This window comes from Oncorhynchus kisutch, linkage group LG2 (assembly GCF_002021735.2).
Source record: "Oncorhynchus kisutch isolate 150728-3 linkage group LG2, Okis_V2, whole genome shotgun sequence".
Taxonomy (NCBI): Eukaryota; Metazoa; Chordata; class Actinopteri; order Salmoniformes; family Salmonidae; genus Oncorhynchus; species Oncorhynchus kisutch.
The window spans coordinates 59,596,205-59,613,807 of NC_034175.2; the positions used below are offsets into that span (position 1 = coordinate 59,596,205).

Genomic DNA, 17,603 nt, shown 5'->3' on the forward strand with positions numbered 1-17,603 from the left:
AATCTACAGAGTGAAATATTACATTTATACTAACTAGACGGAAGACTGTGCATGCCATTGCTTACAACGGGTGTAGTAGAAATGGTTGAGGTTCTATCAAGATGTTAACTGAAACACAAAAAAAATCTATGGGAATTCACTTTTCATCCTGGCATTATGACACTTGCAACATCATTGCCTTTGTGTGTTTTGTACCAAATAACTGTTTTGGTTGTCACAAACTGACTACAGTTAAGAAATTAGATTCCATTATAATTCAATTATGTTTAAAATAAAAGAACAACCCTTTTAAGAAAAAACAATAAGGTATCACGTGATGTATGAGAGTGAGTTACCCTCTACATGAAGATGCAATGATTAAAACGTGATATTGTTTGTGTGTATATATATATATATACACACACACACAGTACCAGTCAAAAGTTTGGACACCTACTCATTCAAGGGTTTTTCTTTATTTTTACTATTTTCTACATTGTTGAATAATAGTGAAGACTTCACAACTATGAAATAACACATATGAAATTATGTAACCAAAAAATGTTAAAATAATCAAAATATATTTTATATTTTTCAAAGTAGCCACCCTTTGCCTTGATGACAGCTTTGTACACTCTTGGCATTCTTTCTGGAATGCTTTTCCAACCGTCTTGAAGCACTTGTTGGCTGCTTTTCCTTCACTCTGTGGTCCAACTCATCCCAAACCATCTCAATTGGGTTGAGAGCTGGTCATTGTGGAGGTCAGCTCATCTGATGCAGCACTCCATCACTCTCCTTCTTGCTCAATTAGACCTTACACAGCCTGGAGGTGTGTTTGGGGTCATTGTCCTGTTGAAAAACAAATGATAGTCCCACTAAGCGCAAACCAGATGGCATGGCGTACCGCTTCAGAATGCTGTGGTAGACATGCTGCTTAAGTGTGCCTTGAATTCTAAATAAATCAATGACAGTGTCACCAGCAAAGTACCCCCACACCATCACACCTCATCCTCCTCCATGCTTCACGGGGGGAACCACAGATGTGGAGATCATCGGTTCACCTACTCTGCATCTCACAAAGACACGGCGGTTGGAACCAAAAATCTCAACTTTGGACTCATCAGACCAAAGGACAGATTTCCTCCGGTCTAATGTCCATTGCTCATGTTTCTTGGCCCAAGCAAGTCTCTTCTTATTATTGGTGTCCTTTAGTATTGGTTTCCTTGCAGCAATTTGACCATGAAGGCCTGATTCACAAAGTCTCTGAACAGTTGATGTTGAGATGTGTCTGTTACTTGAACTCTGTGAAGCATTTATTTGGGCTGCAATCTGAGGTGCAGTTAATTGCCCATTTCTGAAGCTGGTAACACTATCCTTTGCAGCAGAGGTAACTCTGGGTCTTCCTTTCCTGTGGCGGTCCTCATGAGAGCCAGTTTCATTATAGCGCTAGATTGTTTTTGTGACTGCACTTGAAGAAACATTCAAAGTTCTTGACATTTTTCAGATTGACTGACTGTCGTTTCTCTTTGCTTATTTGAGCTGTTCTTGCCATAATAAGGATTTGGTCTTTTACCAAATAGGGCTATATTCTGTATACCAACCCTACCTTGTCACAACACAACTGATTGGCTCAAACGCTCAAACGAAGGAAAGAAATTCCACAAATTAACTTTTTAACAAGGTTACCTGAAAATTGAAGCAGGTTGAGAGAATGCCAAGAGTGTGCAAAGCTGTCATCAAGGCAAAGGGTGGATACTTTGAAGAATCTCAAATATTAAATATATTTTGATTTGTATAACACTTTTTTGGTTACTACATGATTCCATGTGTGTTATTTCATAGTTTTGATGTCATCACTGTTATTCTATAATGTAGAAAATAGTACAAATAAAGAAAAACCCTGGAATGACTAGGTGTATCCAAACTTTTGACTGGTACTGTTTATATAAACAAATCTTTCCAGTCAAATCAAAAAGCTTTGTTACTTTTGATTGAACCTAACATCTGGGAAAACTATTTGGAAATCCTCAACATGTCAGCTTTTTATATGGAGTTGTTAATCTAGTTTCTTCACATTTGCAAGATGTGTGATACTTAAATATCCTGTAATTGGTTTATTTACCCTCTTAATTTAAAGCATTTGGGTTTATTTTGTTTTCAACCTCTTGAAAATTGGATGTCAACTTTTCATTGTGCATATGTCAGTATGCTTTCTAATTTCAGGCAAATAAAATGTACGTTAATTTGCTTAATTTCTGCATTCGAGAATCAAATGTAGGAGCAGGGTCTGGAACTATGGAACTTACAGTAATAGCAGCTGTGGACTACAAGAATACATTTAACTCCTAGTTTTGACCCATAATTTTCTTATAGTTTTTGTGTAACTTATGTGTTCAGTAAGTGGATCCTGGGTAAAACTAAGACAAGGAAATGCACCTGTAGACCTATTAGTGAATCAGTGAGTTGTAGTTTTGCATTTACAGATTCCACCATTACTCTTCAAACACATAATACAAAAAATGTATTTCCAAACACCGATAGCTAAGCTATTTCCTGAATATTCTAAAATGATTTAGACTGTGAAATTCAGGCAGTGTCATAAAGTACAAGGTAAAAGTTCTATAATGAACAAGCAAATGTTATTATCCCCATATCTGTGTCATTGCTGACATTGTACAGCATACTTAACCCTAAAGAAAGGATGAGAGCATACATGCTGCTGATTTAGTTTGTCTTGCAATGGACTTTCTATGATACACCAAAACAATTGTTGAAAAAAAAACGTATTTTAAAAGCCTAGTGCTATTAAAAATGTGATTTTCCTGTGTTTTCTATTTCCACACTATGAAGTTGGAATAAAACAGTGAAGTTGTGAACATGATCATAATGCCCTTTAGTGTTGAGCTGTTTGAAAAGACTGCCTGAAGTTTCTGCCTGTTTTGGTGGGATGGAGTTTGTGATATAGTTAATAGACCAATAAGATAGAGCGTTGCAAATCTCTCTGCCAATAACAGCTAGTTTTCAGTTTTCCCCTCCCCACTCAGACGCCTCCCAGACAGTCCTAAGAACATTCTTGCTTGAAGGATTTGCTCTTTGCTAAGAAGCTCTTTTTTTTCTTCACCATTTAATCAAAAAAAATCACAGGTTGTTATCCAGAAATAATTTGATATTGAGATAAAAACGGCTGCCTTGGATCTTTAAGAAAGGTTCAACTTGTATAACAGCAAAAGAGAAAATATACTAAACAAACAACTAGTCTCAAAACACCCTGTACTTGTTCCACATTACAGATTTATTCGAAATTGGTTCTCAGCAATTTGCCAATCGATCTCAACGACTTGATGAATGTACAGTATCATTCCTAATTGGAATAAATAGGCTTTTATGTTCATCAAATAAACACAACAACAACAACCACTGTTGACAAGAGCACATTGACACATACTAGGCCATTGAAACCGAATTCAAACAAAAAAGTTACTTGGCCATTTTAAAGTGGAATGAGAACCCTAAAGTCCCCTGATGTCCAGTATATTGAAGCCTTTGGCCTGTGAGACCATTTTAACGCACATTGCACAATCACACTGCACATTTTTTTGTATCATAATGCATATGCTACAACTCACCAATTGCACTGATATTAACTGCTGTTAATATATATATATTTGGCAACAACTCCAGACCCTTGCCTCACATTGCCTCCAATTATTATTATTTATTTTTTTAAATCATTTTTTTATAGAAAAATCATTGGGGTGGTTGGGAGGGCTTTGGAAGGTTGGAGGTGTATTTAGGGGGACTGACTAAACTGCCAAGTCGTTGGGCCTGGCTCTGATGCTGCTGCTCTTGCTGGCCCTGCTGAGCCGGCGAGGGTCTGTGACCATGACGGGGGGCTCATGCATTTCCACTGTGGTGGTGACGTGGCCTTCCTCCTGATCAACATTCCCCCCACTCAAACTGCCCCCACTGGAGCTGGAGCTGGGGCTGGTGGTGGGGGGAGCAGCATTACAAGGCTGCTGCTTACTATCAGAGGAGGGGGCGGAGGAAGGGGAGGAGGACGGGGATGTGGCCTTCATCTCCCGAGTCTGCTGCTCGGTGGCCAGGTTGGCCCAGTTCTGCTGCGTGGTCAGCCTTTGGTTGTTGTTGATGCTCATGTAGTAGGAGGACGAGGGCCCCTCCTGCAGGGGGTCCATCTTGAACTCTGCCGGGGTGGCCTCTACCTTGGGCCGCAGGAACGCACCACTCCCAGCTGTCACGTCCGTGTACGTCGGTGGGTAGCTGAGGTTGGGAAGGGCAGTTCTGGGGGCAGAAGTTATGGACTCCGGCCCCACACCATCAGAGCGTGGCAACAACACATGATCAGGGGTGGCCATTCCCTGTTTAACTTTCTTCCACCCAAGGTGATAGATCTCTAACAAATTCAGCAAAAGAGACACGCAAGCCACCACAAGCATAAATATGATGAAAATCGTCTTTTCAGTGGGCCTAGATATGAAGCAGTCCACAGTGTTGGGGCAGGGCCACCGTGCACACTTGTATAGCGGCCTCAGCTGGAAGCCATAAAGTAAATATTGACCTAAAATGAACCCCACTTCAAAAAGGGTCTTGAAAATGATGTTGAACACATAGGTGCGCAGCAGGGCACCCCTAATGCGGATCTTGCCATGCTCATCCCTGATAGGTGGCTTCTCTTTTTTACCACCTCCCCCTCCCCCTGCATCCCCTCCTTCATTGTAAAGGAGTTCCTTTTCCTCCTGGAGTCTGTTGGCCTTTCGCAGCTCCTCCTCCTTCTCTTTCCGCTTCTCCTCCATGCGGACAATGTGCAGTACGTGACCCAGGTAGATGAGGGTGGGCGTGGACACAAAGATGATCTGCAGCACCCAGAAGCGGATGTGCGAGATGGGGAAAGCCTCATCATAGCAGACGTTCTCACACCCAGGCTGCTGTGTGTTGCAGGTGAAGTCAGACTGCTCGTCGCCCCACACGTCCTCGGCTGCCGCTCCCAGCACCAGGATCCTAAAGATGAAGAGGACAGTCAGCCAGACCTTGCCGATTACTGTTGAGTGTTCCTGTGCATTCTCCAACAGACGCCCCAGAAAGCTCCAGTCACCCATGCTTCAAGATTTATACCCTAGGGAGAAAGTACAGTCTGGAGTGAACAGAGGGAGGAGAGAAGGATGACGGGATGAAAAGACAGAGAGGGGGGAAAGAGATTGTCAGTTACCTGTTAAAGTGATGTAACATAAAGCATGAATAATCCAGCATAAACTGCAGGGGGATAAAGGACAGAGAAACACTACAAACCTAGAGAGAGAGCAAGCAATGGTCGCGTCACCCACAAACATACAAAGGGTTAATCACACTTCACATCGGCACAACACATTAAGCGCTTATTAAAATTAATTCCATTAAAATGGCCTTGAAGAAGTCATTGGCGTTAACTGCTAAATCAATTATTTTAATCGAACAATCGGTCAAAGCAAGTGAACGGTATAGAAATGTTCTGTAATGCCACAGAATTTTGTGAAGCCCCCTATTTCTCTATTTAGCATTAACTATGAACCTGACATTTATGCTAACACTCTTTCACTCCCCTGTTCTCTCTCTAAAACTTTCTCTCGGTCACTGGCACACATACACACACGCACTCCCTCTCTCTTTCTCTGTCTCTCACCTGCTCGCTCCACTACCCAGCAGGCATTTGCTGAGATCAACATTATAATGGTCAAAAACAGCAGTGAGCAGAGGTTGGACTGCGGTGTGTTGGCCCTGACACACACGACTCCCACTGTTATAGATCCAACAGAGCCTTAGGTGTCAAGTCCAACGATATAACATACAATCTTCAACATCTAATAGGCCCTTATATCCTGTGATGTACAGAATTACATTTTCATTGAGAACAGGGACAGCTATAGGCCTCTTTTAACATGCTAATAATTCATTAGATAAATCTAATAGATCTGTAACACACTTGTAAAAAAAATGTGTGCTATTTTAATGGCAATTTAATGGTCAATTATATAAGAAATTGCAGCCAATAAATGCAAAGACACCATATTCATAATTACATATATTGACTAAGTTATTAACTATTTAACAATGTATACTGTCATACTGCATAAGTTAAAACCAAACGAAATAGCCAGATTACACTTTCCCCATATGTGATCCTTAAAAACAAGCTATGAGAATGATTTTAACTAACCTCTGAATATACATTTGAAACTAAGACATTGCACAACATTTGCCAGCCCTAGTCACAAAAAACACTGTTGAATACAGGAGAATGAAGACAAATACTCTGACTTTTTTTTGTAGGTATTTTCTTAAAACTGCATTGTTGGTTAAGGGCTTGTAAGTAAGCATTTCACTGTAAGTTCTACTACACCTGTTGTATTACGCGCATGTGACAAATGCGCGGAATAGTATTGTATTTGTTATCTATGTATAGTGCTTGGTTAGCTTTGTGCACATGAACTTGCCAGTAGAGGCCTATCAATATACTATTCACACCAAAAGCAAAACACAAGCAGAAACATAAAATGGTTGGAACTTACTCAAATGTTCTTGTATTGAGGGTAATAAATCCATCGACTAGGGTTCAGAATAAATATGACACCTGTAAAGAAAAAAAAGATAAATGAATGGATGAATATGTTAATTCGTTTTATTTACATCGAAAGTGTATTCCCTTATCTTTCAGCAGACTGACACATGTGATAGGTATTTTATCGGTTTACTGTTATTTTTTTAAACTCTTATTGAAGTGAAAATGACCATGCCCTGATTCATAAATATTAATTGGCGTCATAAATTAAGATATTAATTAGATTGGAAAAACAAGGCATTTTGACACAATTGATAGGCAAATAAATGTTAATCTCGAGAGTTGAGAGATGTTTCAACCTATTTCTCTCTCCATATCAACATCCCACCGCATAGTTTGTATCCTGATGAAAATCATGTGGGATTCTTTTTTTTCCTTCACGGCAAATACATATGAAATATATATTAAACGTGTTAACATTATAAACATACTAAACGTGACATACCCCAAATGAATGCTTGTCTCATCAGAATTGTAAATGCTAATCAAGATAAATACTTTGATCGAAAAGAAACGCGCACCTAAAGATTGGATAAATACATGACCGTATGAAACAGTCGAAAATACACATACAAAACTCGAAATGCTTTAAAAGTTGTTTAATATTTATATGATTTGTATTATCATTATTACTGCTATTATAAGGACTACAGTATTAGAATAGCATATCTGATAAGGTTGGAATGTTGTATGTTCTTTGTTCTCTCAACATTTGTTTAATCACGTGTATCAGTCCAGAAAATATCCCATCATATTATACAAATCGAATAGGTTGAATATCAGATGATTTATGAAGGTTTTGAAGACCATTAAATAAGTCATAATAATTAACTCGATCAAGTTCAGGTAGCCAACAGTAACCTACAAAGTGTGCTGCCTCACAAATCGACAATACAGAGGGTGCCAGATAGGCTTTGTGTCCACTGGATTTATTTTTTAGCTCCCATATACCTTTGTTATCGTATTGTTTGACCGATTATAATAGGTCACTACTGTAATTTCTAATAATTAAATACTCAACATTTAAATGTTCATTAAATAAAATGTCCATTGATACGAGTTACCAGTAACCAGCATCACATCAGTACGAGTGCCAGGAAAGATACTCGCACCTCATTTCAATCATACCTTAGACAGGAGATGCCCAATTTAAATATGGAAAGCAATATCCATCTGCCATTGGTGCCATATTTTGAGTGTGTCGGATAGCCTACAGACCTCCCAGGGAAGCTGGTACCCTCCCCTCTTCACCAAATCCTGGCACCTCTGCCAGTTTACCAAACTCTTTTAAATGCAGCCAGGCCAAGTTATTAATTCACAAACTTCACACATGGATTCGCCGCCAAATTTGAGCAAGAAAAGTTAGTTTTTCGAGACGAATTGAACTTGAAGATGGGTTTCCGCGAAGCGCAGCTCACTCCCATTCCCAGCCATCGCGACTGTCACATTGTGTGACCATGCATGAGTGAATTCAGTAAGTCATCACCCTGGACCGATGCACGCCACGCCCCTATAAAACATCAAGCTTCAAATAGGCTATGCAGTCTGGGGGTGCATGTTACCATCCGGGAAAAATCAGTTCTGCTTTCATAGTTTTACATCTGACCTTTGGTCTTTAGTGACGGAAGTTGGCCATTTCTGACAATAAGGTAGCCCATCTGTGAGAAATAGTTAATTTGGAATGCTGAAGAGAACATAGGCCTGACAGATACAATTGTGAGTTAGGAATTTTTGATTCTACACCTCACTAGAATACAATTTACTTGTGATACATGGCTATCAAAAGTTACACTGCAAATCCAGTCACCCACCGCAAAACCCACATAACCTCCCGCCCTCTCTTGGTTGTCCAGAGAAGCGCATCCCAGTGGCTGGAGGTTGATAACATTGGTATTACAACATATACTGTGAAAGCAATAAGTAAACAGACAGTATCATTTGTTTTTTTAATTAAAAGTCAAGACTCAGGGTCAGAGTGCAGATCTAATAAATACAAACATCATCAAAAACATGCAGTTTAGAAATCTGTACATTAATAGCTAGGCTCTAGCTGCTGTAAAGAAGCAAGTGACAATGTTGAGGCTTTCAAAAATGTTCCCGAACAATTTGTACTACTGAATTTAGCATTTTATCCAAACAGTCAATGTAAAAAAACATACAAAAAGCCCCCATACAACTGTAAAGATTGTGAGAGGAAGTAAGCCCACAAAGTGCTTTCACAAATGTGTGTGATGCATCTCATTGCTAAAACTGTCCTTACATTTTCACAGGTAACAGTCAAATTGTCACTACAGTGATACAAGTTATGGTCCAACTTCTACATGCATTTTTGGACAAAGCACATTAGGCCAGTTTTGCCTGTAGATCAGCCCGCTAACTCACATTGAAAGAGGTGCAATGATATGTTCAGTGCCTAAAATAAAGGAACAAGCTGAAAGATGATAGGCTCTGTAGCCACGTTTACAATCAATCTTGACAACAATAGGCTATATGTCAGACTCAGTTGGCATAATGCTCAGAGGGTCCGTTTCCAGTACCCAGCTTAAGCCTACTCCTGGACCAAGAAGCACTTCCAATGGATATTCCCCATTGAGCATGCTTTTTAAGTACAGGAATAGGCTTCATTTGGGGCCAGGAAATCTGTCCAGAATGTTCAAGTGTATCAGCCATGCTACCTAAAAACTTTGTGCTCGGTGTGGCTCAGTTGGTAGAGCGTGGCATTTACAACGTCAGGCTTGTGGGTTCAATTCCCACGGGGGACCGGTACGAACAAGTGTGAAAAGGTATGCATTCACTACTGTATGTTTCTCTGGATAAGAGCATCTGCTAAATGACTTAAATGTAAATGCTCAATATACAGCATCTACATCATACTATTTGACATCGCTAATAGACGAAGGCACCGTTTTAAAATTGCTTTGGTACTCACTACATTTCCTTCGCCGGTATGAGCCTCAAATTGAACTTGGAGCTATACTGCACACTTGTGAGTTTGTGCTTTGGTAAAGTTTCCCACAAAGCTGAAGTAGTAACATAAACCAATTCTGGTTGCGCTCCACAATAAAACAAACTCCTGCAAGCTCATTGTAAACCAGAAGGTGGCGATCTAGACCCATTTGTCACTGCAGTTCAACCTCCCAAACAGACATGTAGCTCAAACACACAAGCACCAAGATAAATAAAATAAAAATACATTCAAAAAAAGCTAAAACATTACCCCATAGGTCAGTCATAGTGGAAGATAAATATCCTCTACGACAGTGTTCCCCAACGCCAGTCCTCCAGTACCCCCAACAATACACATTGGACAAGCACATCTGATTAAACTTGTCAACTAATTAGCAATCGCTCAATGAGTTGAATCAGGCATGTTCATCCAGGGCTACAACAAAAACATCTGCTGTTGGGGGTACTGGAGGACTGGAATTGGAAATATGCTCTAGAAAAGCAGACTCAGGGTTAGACCAGTCCTCTCAGCTGCTACAGGTATGTCCTCACGTATGTTCTCTTCTCATGGTAACAAAACACTGATAGGTTTCTACTCCCTAGTTCTCTGTAGTCTAAATGGGGAAGAACATGGACACTATGCTGGGCTCACACGGTCTTGGTGCTGGAGGAATCTGTAAGAGAGGACAGCAGCATCTCGTTCTTTTTATTCTGTAGTAGGGACTTGTTCGTGGTTATGTGATCGGGGTGAGCGTAGGCACGGCTCTTCTTGGACATCCTGGTGGAGCACCTCATCAGGGCCTTGACGATGAGGTAGGCCAGCTCGGTCACGTTGAGAACCATGCAGATGGCAGACGAAGCCACCATGAAGATGGTGAAGATGGTCTTCTCCGTGGGTCGTGAGATGAAGCAGTCCACCTTGTTTGGGCAGGGCCACTGCTCACACTTCACCAGACGAGGCATCGCAAAGCCATCGTAAACAAAATAGAGGGCGTACATAAAGCCAGCCTCAAAAATCAGGCGGAAGAACAGGCTGCAGGTGTACGTCCACCACAGAGGCCCCGTGATGGGCAGACGACGACTCTTCAGGGCCTCTAGGTCCACCTGCCTGGTCTTGTCATCACCACCACTGTGCAAGGCCGTCGCGATGATGTGCTTCTTGTCCCCACGCTTCCTGTAAGTCACGTGCATGGCCACCAGCAGGGCCGGTGTAGACACGAAGATCAGCTGCAGGCACCAGAGACGGATGTGCGACACAGGGAAGAAGTGGTCGTAGCAGACGTTCTTACAGCCAGGCTGCTGGGTGTTGCAGATGAAGTCAGACTGCTCGTCTCCCCACACGCTCTCTGCAGCCAGTACCAGGATGGTGATACGGAAGATGAATAGGACAGACAGCCAGATCTTCCCCAGGCTGGTGGAGTGTTTGTTCACCCCGCCTAACTGGGCATACAGAGCCCCCCAACTCATCTCTACAGCAGCTTTGGCTTAGACCACCTGGAGAACACAATAATGGAAACGGTACAAATTAATGTCAGTTCTTAGTGAACTTGAAAAAGGGTTTCATTTTCAGAAACCCAAACAGCACACTGAGAAGGAGACCAGTAGACCTACATCACTGTCGTTTCCTTTTGTCTCACAATTAGACATTTGAAAAACCTAACCAAAAATGTCTAAAACATGAAGTATTCAATTTAACACTAGGTGGTGTTTCTTTCCAATACAATTTAATCAAACTATATAATAATATTAAGTGTTTTCATTCAAGTAATTACTTTTACAACACTGGCTATCAAGTGAGGCTATACTGATGGATAAAATAGTGTAGTAAATAATCAAACAGTACACAAGAAAGTTTAGACAAATCAATAAATTTGCGTTTGTTTATTATACATTATAAACTGGGTGGTTCGAGCCCTGAATGCTAATTGGCTGACAGCCGTGGTATATCAGACCATATAAAAACATTTTGCAATTACGTTGGCAACCCGTTTATAATCGCAATAAGGAACCTCGTTTTTTTTGTTGGTATATCTCCAATTTACCACGGCAAAGGGCTGTATCCAGCCACTCTGCGTTGAGTCGTGCGTAGAAGTCATTACCTGTAGTATATTGGCCATATATTACACCTCGTACGTGGTTGCTTATACATACACTTACTAAACTTGGCTGCTGCTAGTTACTAAGACTGCATTATTAGTGATGAGTTTCCCTGCATTTTATTCAAATTCAAAATGTAAACTCTCCATAACAATTTGCCAATTAATCATATATCGTTAGGTTTCCCTGTCGAGTTTCTAATCTGTTAATTGTAACATGTATATTGGGGGAACAAATAAGCAACAATCATTTCTTTAATAAAATCCTAAACATCAGCAACAACAAAAAAACAAATCACCAGTGACTGTATCATTACATAAAGACGAATAAGACAGGGGAGTATGATCCACAAAATATCGATTTCACAAATCACAGCACTCACCTCCTCGGAATTTCAACAAACGTCCATTAATTTTACTTTTCGGTGCACTTTAATGCCGTCGTTTAAAGAAACACCAAAGACGGAGAGAGCAATTACAAACGAAGCCGAGGGGAATATTTAGCTGTTTGGAAGTAGGTCCGACTGTGAAGTCTGCGCTCTGATGAGATGTACCTGAGTTTTTACGATCTTCACTCGAGGACAATCTACCTGCTAGGGGGCGGGACGAAGACAAAGAGCGCTCATCAACCCCATTGGCTCATCAGTTCAGGAGTGTGTAACTTTTAGATTAGTGTCAGCCGTGCAGTTTTACCTGATTTCACTGAAATACACTGATTTGATTATTTGAATCAAACACAATCATATCCTTTTCACATTGACTGTTTATAGACAATTCAGAGAGATACACTTGAATTCGGTCTTCATTTACGGTACGAGCTATAAAGCACGCAGTCATCATTAGCCCAATATTAGACTAAAAGAGCCTAACGTTACTCCGTAGTCCAAGGACCTTACATGTTGTTTAAAGGGCGAATTGGCCCTGGAAGATAACAGCTAAATACTCCATATACACGTGACTAGATTCTCAATTGCAGTATGGTTCTATAAACATAAATCCCTTTACTTTCATATCACATCAAAATAATTTCACAAATGCAAAATACACACTTAGTGTACACTGTGTTAACCGGGTTTAGCATAGTTGCAGCTCGTTTCAGTGACGTGTGTGGCCTCGGTCTTCCATTTACACACAGGTGTTCAGAGATGCAGATAACTATTAGCACAGTCCAGCGACTCCCGTAAACAAGCGCTGTAACATGGAAATATGTCCGTGTGGGAACCCTAACCCTATTAAAAGGTGTGTATCAATGTAACTTTGTTTTATTATTATTTACGATATGAAATGTCCTTATGCTTCCAATACAGCAAGGGACTCGTGTTAATGTTCAGACTGAGCGTTGCGAATCTTAACAAAACTCCCCTCTACAGAAGAGGCCTTCCTCCAATGACTCTTCTGAACTGAGAGTCATGGTCAAGGCCTAAGTCGTCATGAGACAGTCAGTACATTCAAGTGATGATGGATACTTCCTCTGTGAAATCAAGATTACCACAAAGTAGGCATGACCTCATGCTGACTTAAGATCTATCTAGCGATGATGCTATTTTGGGAGAAAATAGGAAAATACCAGATATAGTACATAATACTGTTTGTTGAAAAATTACAATATCTTAACATTCTTGAGAAATTCAACATTTTAATAAAGAAATCTCCCATAAGGTTTTGACATTAACATTTCATATTCATAATTCAAGAAGCCAGTGTGGTATGACCAAACCAATAATTCCCTTGTCTGATCAATGTGTTGATTGCATAAAACATGTGGTGGTTAGATTTCTGAGATGGCATGGGAATCAATCCCTAGATTGCTTTATTGTGTGTGAGGGCTTCAGTATCATCCCAGAATGGTTGATTGTGTGTGAGGACTCAGGGCTACAGTATTCAGTAACATCCCCAGTGTAGGCACTACTGAGAGATCAGATCATCCTCATCACCATGCTCTTTGGCTGAGTGATGGACAGCAGAGTCCCAGACCTCAGCCCACCCTGTTCATCAGTGGTGGTGATACTCCTGGGGTCACTTCTTGAGCTTGGCCAGGCCCATGAGAAGCTGGTCCCTTCTCTCTCTCCTGGCAGACAGGTGCTGCTGGTCAGCTGGGATCAGCTCACACATCTCCTGGAGGGACACATCAGAGGAAGAAGGGAGGGAGAGGGAAATAAGATGAGTAGAGAGAATGCATTGTTTCTTCTCTGAATTGTACACTGATCAAAAATAAAATGCAACAATTTAAAAAGGTTTTACTGAGTTACAAGGAAATCAGTCAATTGAAATAAATGTATTAGGCCCTAATCTATGGATTTCACATGACTGGGAATACAGATATGCATCTGTTAGTCACAGATACCTTTAAAAAAGGTAGGGGCGTGGATCAGAAAACCAGTCAGTATCTGGTGTGACCACCATTTGTCTCATGTGGCGAACACGCACATGAGCTTCCCTGAGACGGTTTCTGACAGTTTGTGCAGAAATTCTTCAGTGCAAACCCACAGTTTCATCAGCTGTCCGGGTGGTTGGTCTCAGACGATCCCGCAGGTGAAGTAGACGGATGTGGAAGTCCTGGGTTGGCGTGGTTACACATGGTCTGCGCTTGTGAGGCCGGTTGGAGGTACTGCCAAATTCTCTAAAGTGATGTTGGAGATGGCTTATGGTAGAGAAATTAACATTCAATTATCTGGCAACAGCTCTGCAGTCATCATGCCAATTGCACACTCCCTCAAAACTTGAGATATCTGTGGCATTGTGTTGTGCGACAAAACTGCACATTTTAGATTGGCCTTTTATTGTCCCCAGGAAAAGGTGCACCTGTGTAATGATCATGCCGTTTAATCAGTTTCTTGATATGCCACACCTATCAGGTGGTTGGATTATCTTATCAAATCGGAGGGCCTGTTGTCCGGACCTCTGGCAGTCTCTATGGGGGTGCCACAGGGTTCAATTCTCGGGCCGACTCTCTTCTCTGTATACATCAATGATGTCGCTCTTGCTGCTGGTGATTCTCTGATCCACCTCTACGCAGACGACACCATTCTGTTTACCTTTGGCCCTTCTTTGGACACTGTGTTAACTAACCTCCAGATGAGCTTCAATGCCATACAACTCTCCTTCCGTGGCCTCCAACTGCCCTTAAATGCTAGTAAAAATAAATGCATGCTCTTAAACCGATCGCTGCCCGCACCTGCCCGCCCGTCCAGCATCACTACTCTGGACGGTTCTGACTTAGAATATGTGGACAACTACAAATACCTTGGTGTCTGGTTAGACTGTAAACTCTCCTTCCAGACTCACATTAAACATCTCCAATCCAAAATTAAATCTAGAATCGGTTTCCTATTTCGCAACAACGCATCCTTCACTCATGCTGCCAAACACCATGGCTTATTTATTGCCTTACCTCTCTTATCCTACCTCATTTGCACATGCTGTATATAGACTTTTCTACTGTATTATTGATTGTATGTTTGTTTATTCCATGTGTAACTCTGTGTTGTTGTATGTGTCGAACTGCTTTGCTTTATCTTGGCCAGGTCGCAGTTGCAAATGAGAACTTGTTCTCAACTAGCCTACCTGGTTAAATAAAGGTGAAATAAAAATAAATCAATCAATCTTGGAAAAGGATAAATGCTTACTAACTGGGGTGTAAAACATATTTGTGCACAACATTTGAGAGAAATAAGCTTTTCGTGCTTATGGAACATTTCTGGGATCTTTTATTTCAGCTCATGAAAAATGGGACCAACACTTAAATGTTGCATTTATATTTTTGTTCGGTATAGTTTTAACTGCTAGGATTTCATTTTGGTGTTATCCTAGTGAAATATTTCCTTGGTTACACTATGCATTTAAAAATCGGTCCAATATGAAATATTTTATGCTTGTGAAATAGTTTACGCTTAGGGCCAGGGTGTTCTCATATGATGGCTTCCATTGGAGTGTGGAGAATGATGTTTGAACAGCCTGACTGCATATGATTGAGTAACGTCTAGTTAACAGGGTATGGTACTAGAAGGGGAAAACTTTTGAATGCTTGCCGGACTTAATGTTTCATTGAACTAACCCAGTTTCATACCTTTTTGTACTTGATGAGCAAAATCTGAAGACACCTAGTCCTAAAAATATATAGAGGCGTTGGTACAAACAATACAACACATAAACACATAAGCTTACTTTGTTGATGCGCTCGGCTGTCTCCCCAGAGAATTCGGGAACAGGTCCAAAGCTGTTCAGAACCCTCTTCATGCCCTCTCTGTAGCGCTGGAGATAGTCCTCCAGACCTGGGGGAGTGGACCGGATAGAGAGGAATGGGTAGACTTTAAGGCAAAGGGCAGATCTTACTGTATTTGGTTCAGTAAAGAGTAACAAAACAGATTTGTATCATCTCACCATGACCAAGAACGAAAGTGCTCAAAGTCATTTAGGCCCAGTTGTATTCTACACTGAACAAAAATATAAAAACGCATCATGCAACAATTTCAAAGATGTTACTGAGTTACAGTTCATAAGGAAATCAGTCAATTTAAATAAATTCATTAGACTGTAATTTATGGATTTCACATGACTGGGAATACAAATGTGCATCTGTTGGTCACAGATAAAAAAACAAAAAAGGTAGGAGGTTGGATCAGAAAACCAGTCAGTATTTGGTGTGATCACCATTTGCCTCATGCAGCTCGACACATCTCCTTTGCATCGAGTTGATCAGGCTGTTGATTGTGGCCTGTGTAATGTTGTCCCACTCCTCTTCAATGGCTGTGCGAAGTTGCTAGACATTGGCGAGAATTGGAACAAGCTGTCGTACATATTGATTCAGAGCATCCCAAACATGCTCAATGGGTGACATGTCTGGTAATTCTGCAGGCCATGGAAGAACTGGGACATTTTCAGCTTCCATGAATTGTGTACAGATCCTTGCGACATGGGGCTGTGCATTATCATGCTGAAACATGAGGTGATAGCGGTGGATGAATGGCACGACAATGGGCCTCAGGATCTCATCACGGTATCTCTGTGCATTAAAATTGCCATTGATGAAATGCAATCGTGTTCGTTGTCTGTAGCTAATGCCTGCCCATACTATAACCCCACAGCCACCATGGGGCACTATGTTCACAACGTTGAAACCGCTCGCCCACACAATGCCATATACACTGTCTGCCATTTGCCCGGTACAGTTGAAACCAGGATTCATCCATGAAGAGCACACTTCTCCAGTGTGCCAGCGGCCATCGAAGGTGAGTATTTGCCCACTGAAGTTGGTTACGACGCTGAACTGCAGTCAGGTCAATACCCTGGTGAGGACGACAAGCACGCAGATGAGCTTCCCTTAAATGGTTTCTGACAATTTGTGCAGAAATTCTTTGGGTGTGCAAACCCATAGTTTCATTAACCGTCCGGGTGACTGGTCTCAGACAAGAAGACGGATGTGGGGTCCTGGGGTGGCATGATTATACGTGGTATGCGATTGTGAGGCCGGTTGGACGTATTGCCAAATTCTCTAAAATGATGCTGGAAGGAGGCTTATGGTAGAGAAATGAACATTAAATTATCTGGCAACAGCTCTGTTGGACATTGCTGCAGTCAGCATGCCTACTGCGTGCTCCCTAGAAACTTGAGACATCTGTGGCATTGTGTTGTGTGACAAAACTGCACATTTTAGTGTGGCCTTATTGTCCCCAGCACAAGGTGCCCCTGTGTAATGATCATGCTGTTTAATCAGTTTCTTGATGTGCCACACCTGTCAGATGGATGGATTATCTTGGCAAAGGAGAAATGCACAGGGATGTGAACACATTTGTGCACACAATGAAAGAAGCTTTTTGAGAGTATGAAACATTTCTGGGATCTTTTATTTCAGGTCATGAAACACTTTACATGTTGCATTTATATTTTTGTTCAGTGTATTTGAATGAAATTAGTAAGTGGGTTTAAGCATTAAATCTAGTCAACTTCTTTCTTAGGTGTAAAAAGCTTGTTAA

At 41.1% G+C, this 17,603-nt stretch overlaps 3 protein-coding genes across 3 annotated transcripts in view; all 3 read right to left on the reverse strand.

Moving 5' to 3' along the window:
• Positions 1 to 3,250: 3,250 nt before the first annotated feature.
• gja3 (gap junction protein, alpha 3) lies at positions 3,251 to 8,139 on the reverse strand. The gene is made up of 3 exons (XM_020499715.2): positions 7,718 to 8,139; positions 6,540 to 6,601; positions 3,251 to 5,128 (listed from the first exon to the last, which is right to left on the reverse strand). The coding sequence occupies exon 3, from the start codon at positions 5,091 to 5,093 to the stop codon at positions 3,783 to 3,785; it is 1,311 nt and encodes a 436-aa protein (XP_020355304.1). The 5' UTR covers positions 5,094 to 5,128; positions 6,540 to 6,601; positions 7,718 to 8,139; the 3' UTR covers positions 3,251 to 3,782.
• A 382-nt stretch (positions 8,140 to 8,521) lies between these two features.
• gjb8 (gap junction protein beta 8) lies at positions 8,522 to 13,127 on the reverse strand. Its single transcript, XM_020459136.2, has 2 exons — positions 12,015 to 13,127; positions 8,522 to 11,029 (listed from the first exon to the last, which is right to left on the reverse strand). Exon 2 carries the CDS (start codon positions 11,000 to 11,002, stop codon positions 10,184 to 10,186), a length of 819 nt encoding a protein of 272 aa, XP_020314725.1. The 5' UTR covers positions 11,003 to 11,029; positions 12,015 to 13,127; the 3' UTR covers positions 8,522 to 10,183.
• A 114-nt stretch (positions 13,128 to 13,241) lies between these two features.
• The window catches only part of cryl1 (crystallin, lambda 1), a 34,405-nt gene continuing 30,043 nt past the window's right edge, over positions 13,242 to 17,603 (reverse strand). The window contains exons 7-8 of the mRNA XM_020459124.2: positions 15,796 to 15,902; positions 13,242 to 13,746 (exon numbers count right to left, since the gene is read on the reverse strand). Coding sequence (XP_020314713.2) covers positions 13,648 to 13,746; positions 15,796 to 15,902 — 206 coding nt within the window. The 3' untranslated portion in view covers positions 13,242 to 13,647. The remainder of the gene's footprint in view (positions 13,747 to 15,795; positions 15,903 to 17,603) is intronic.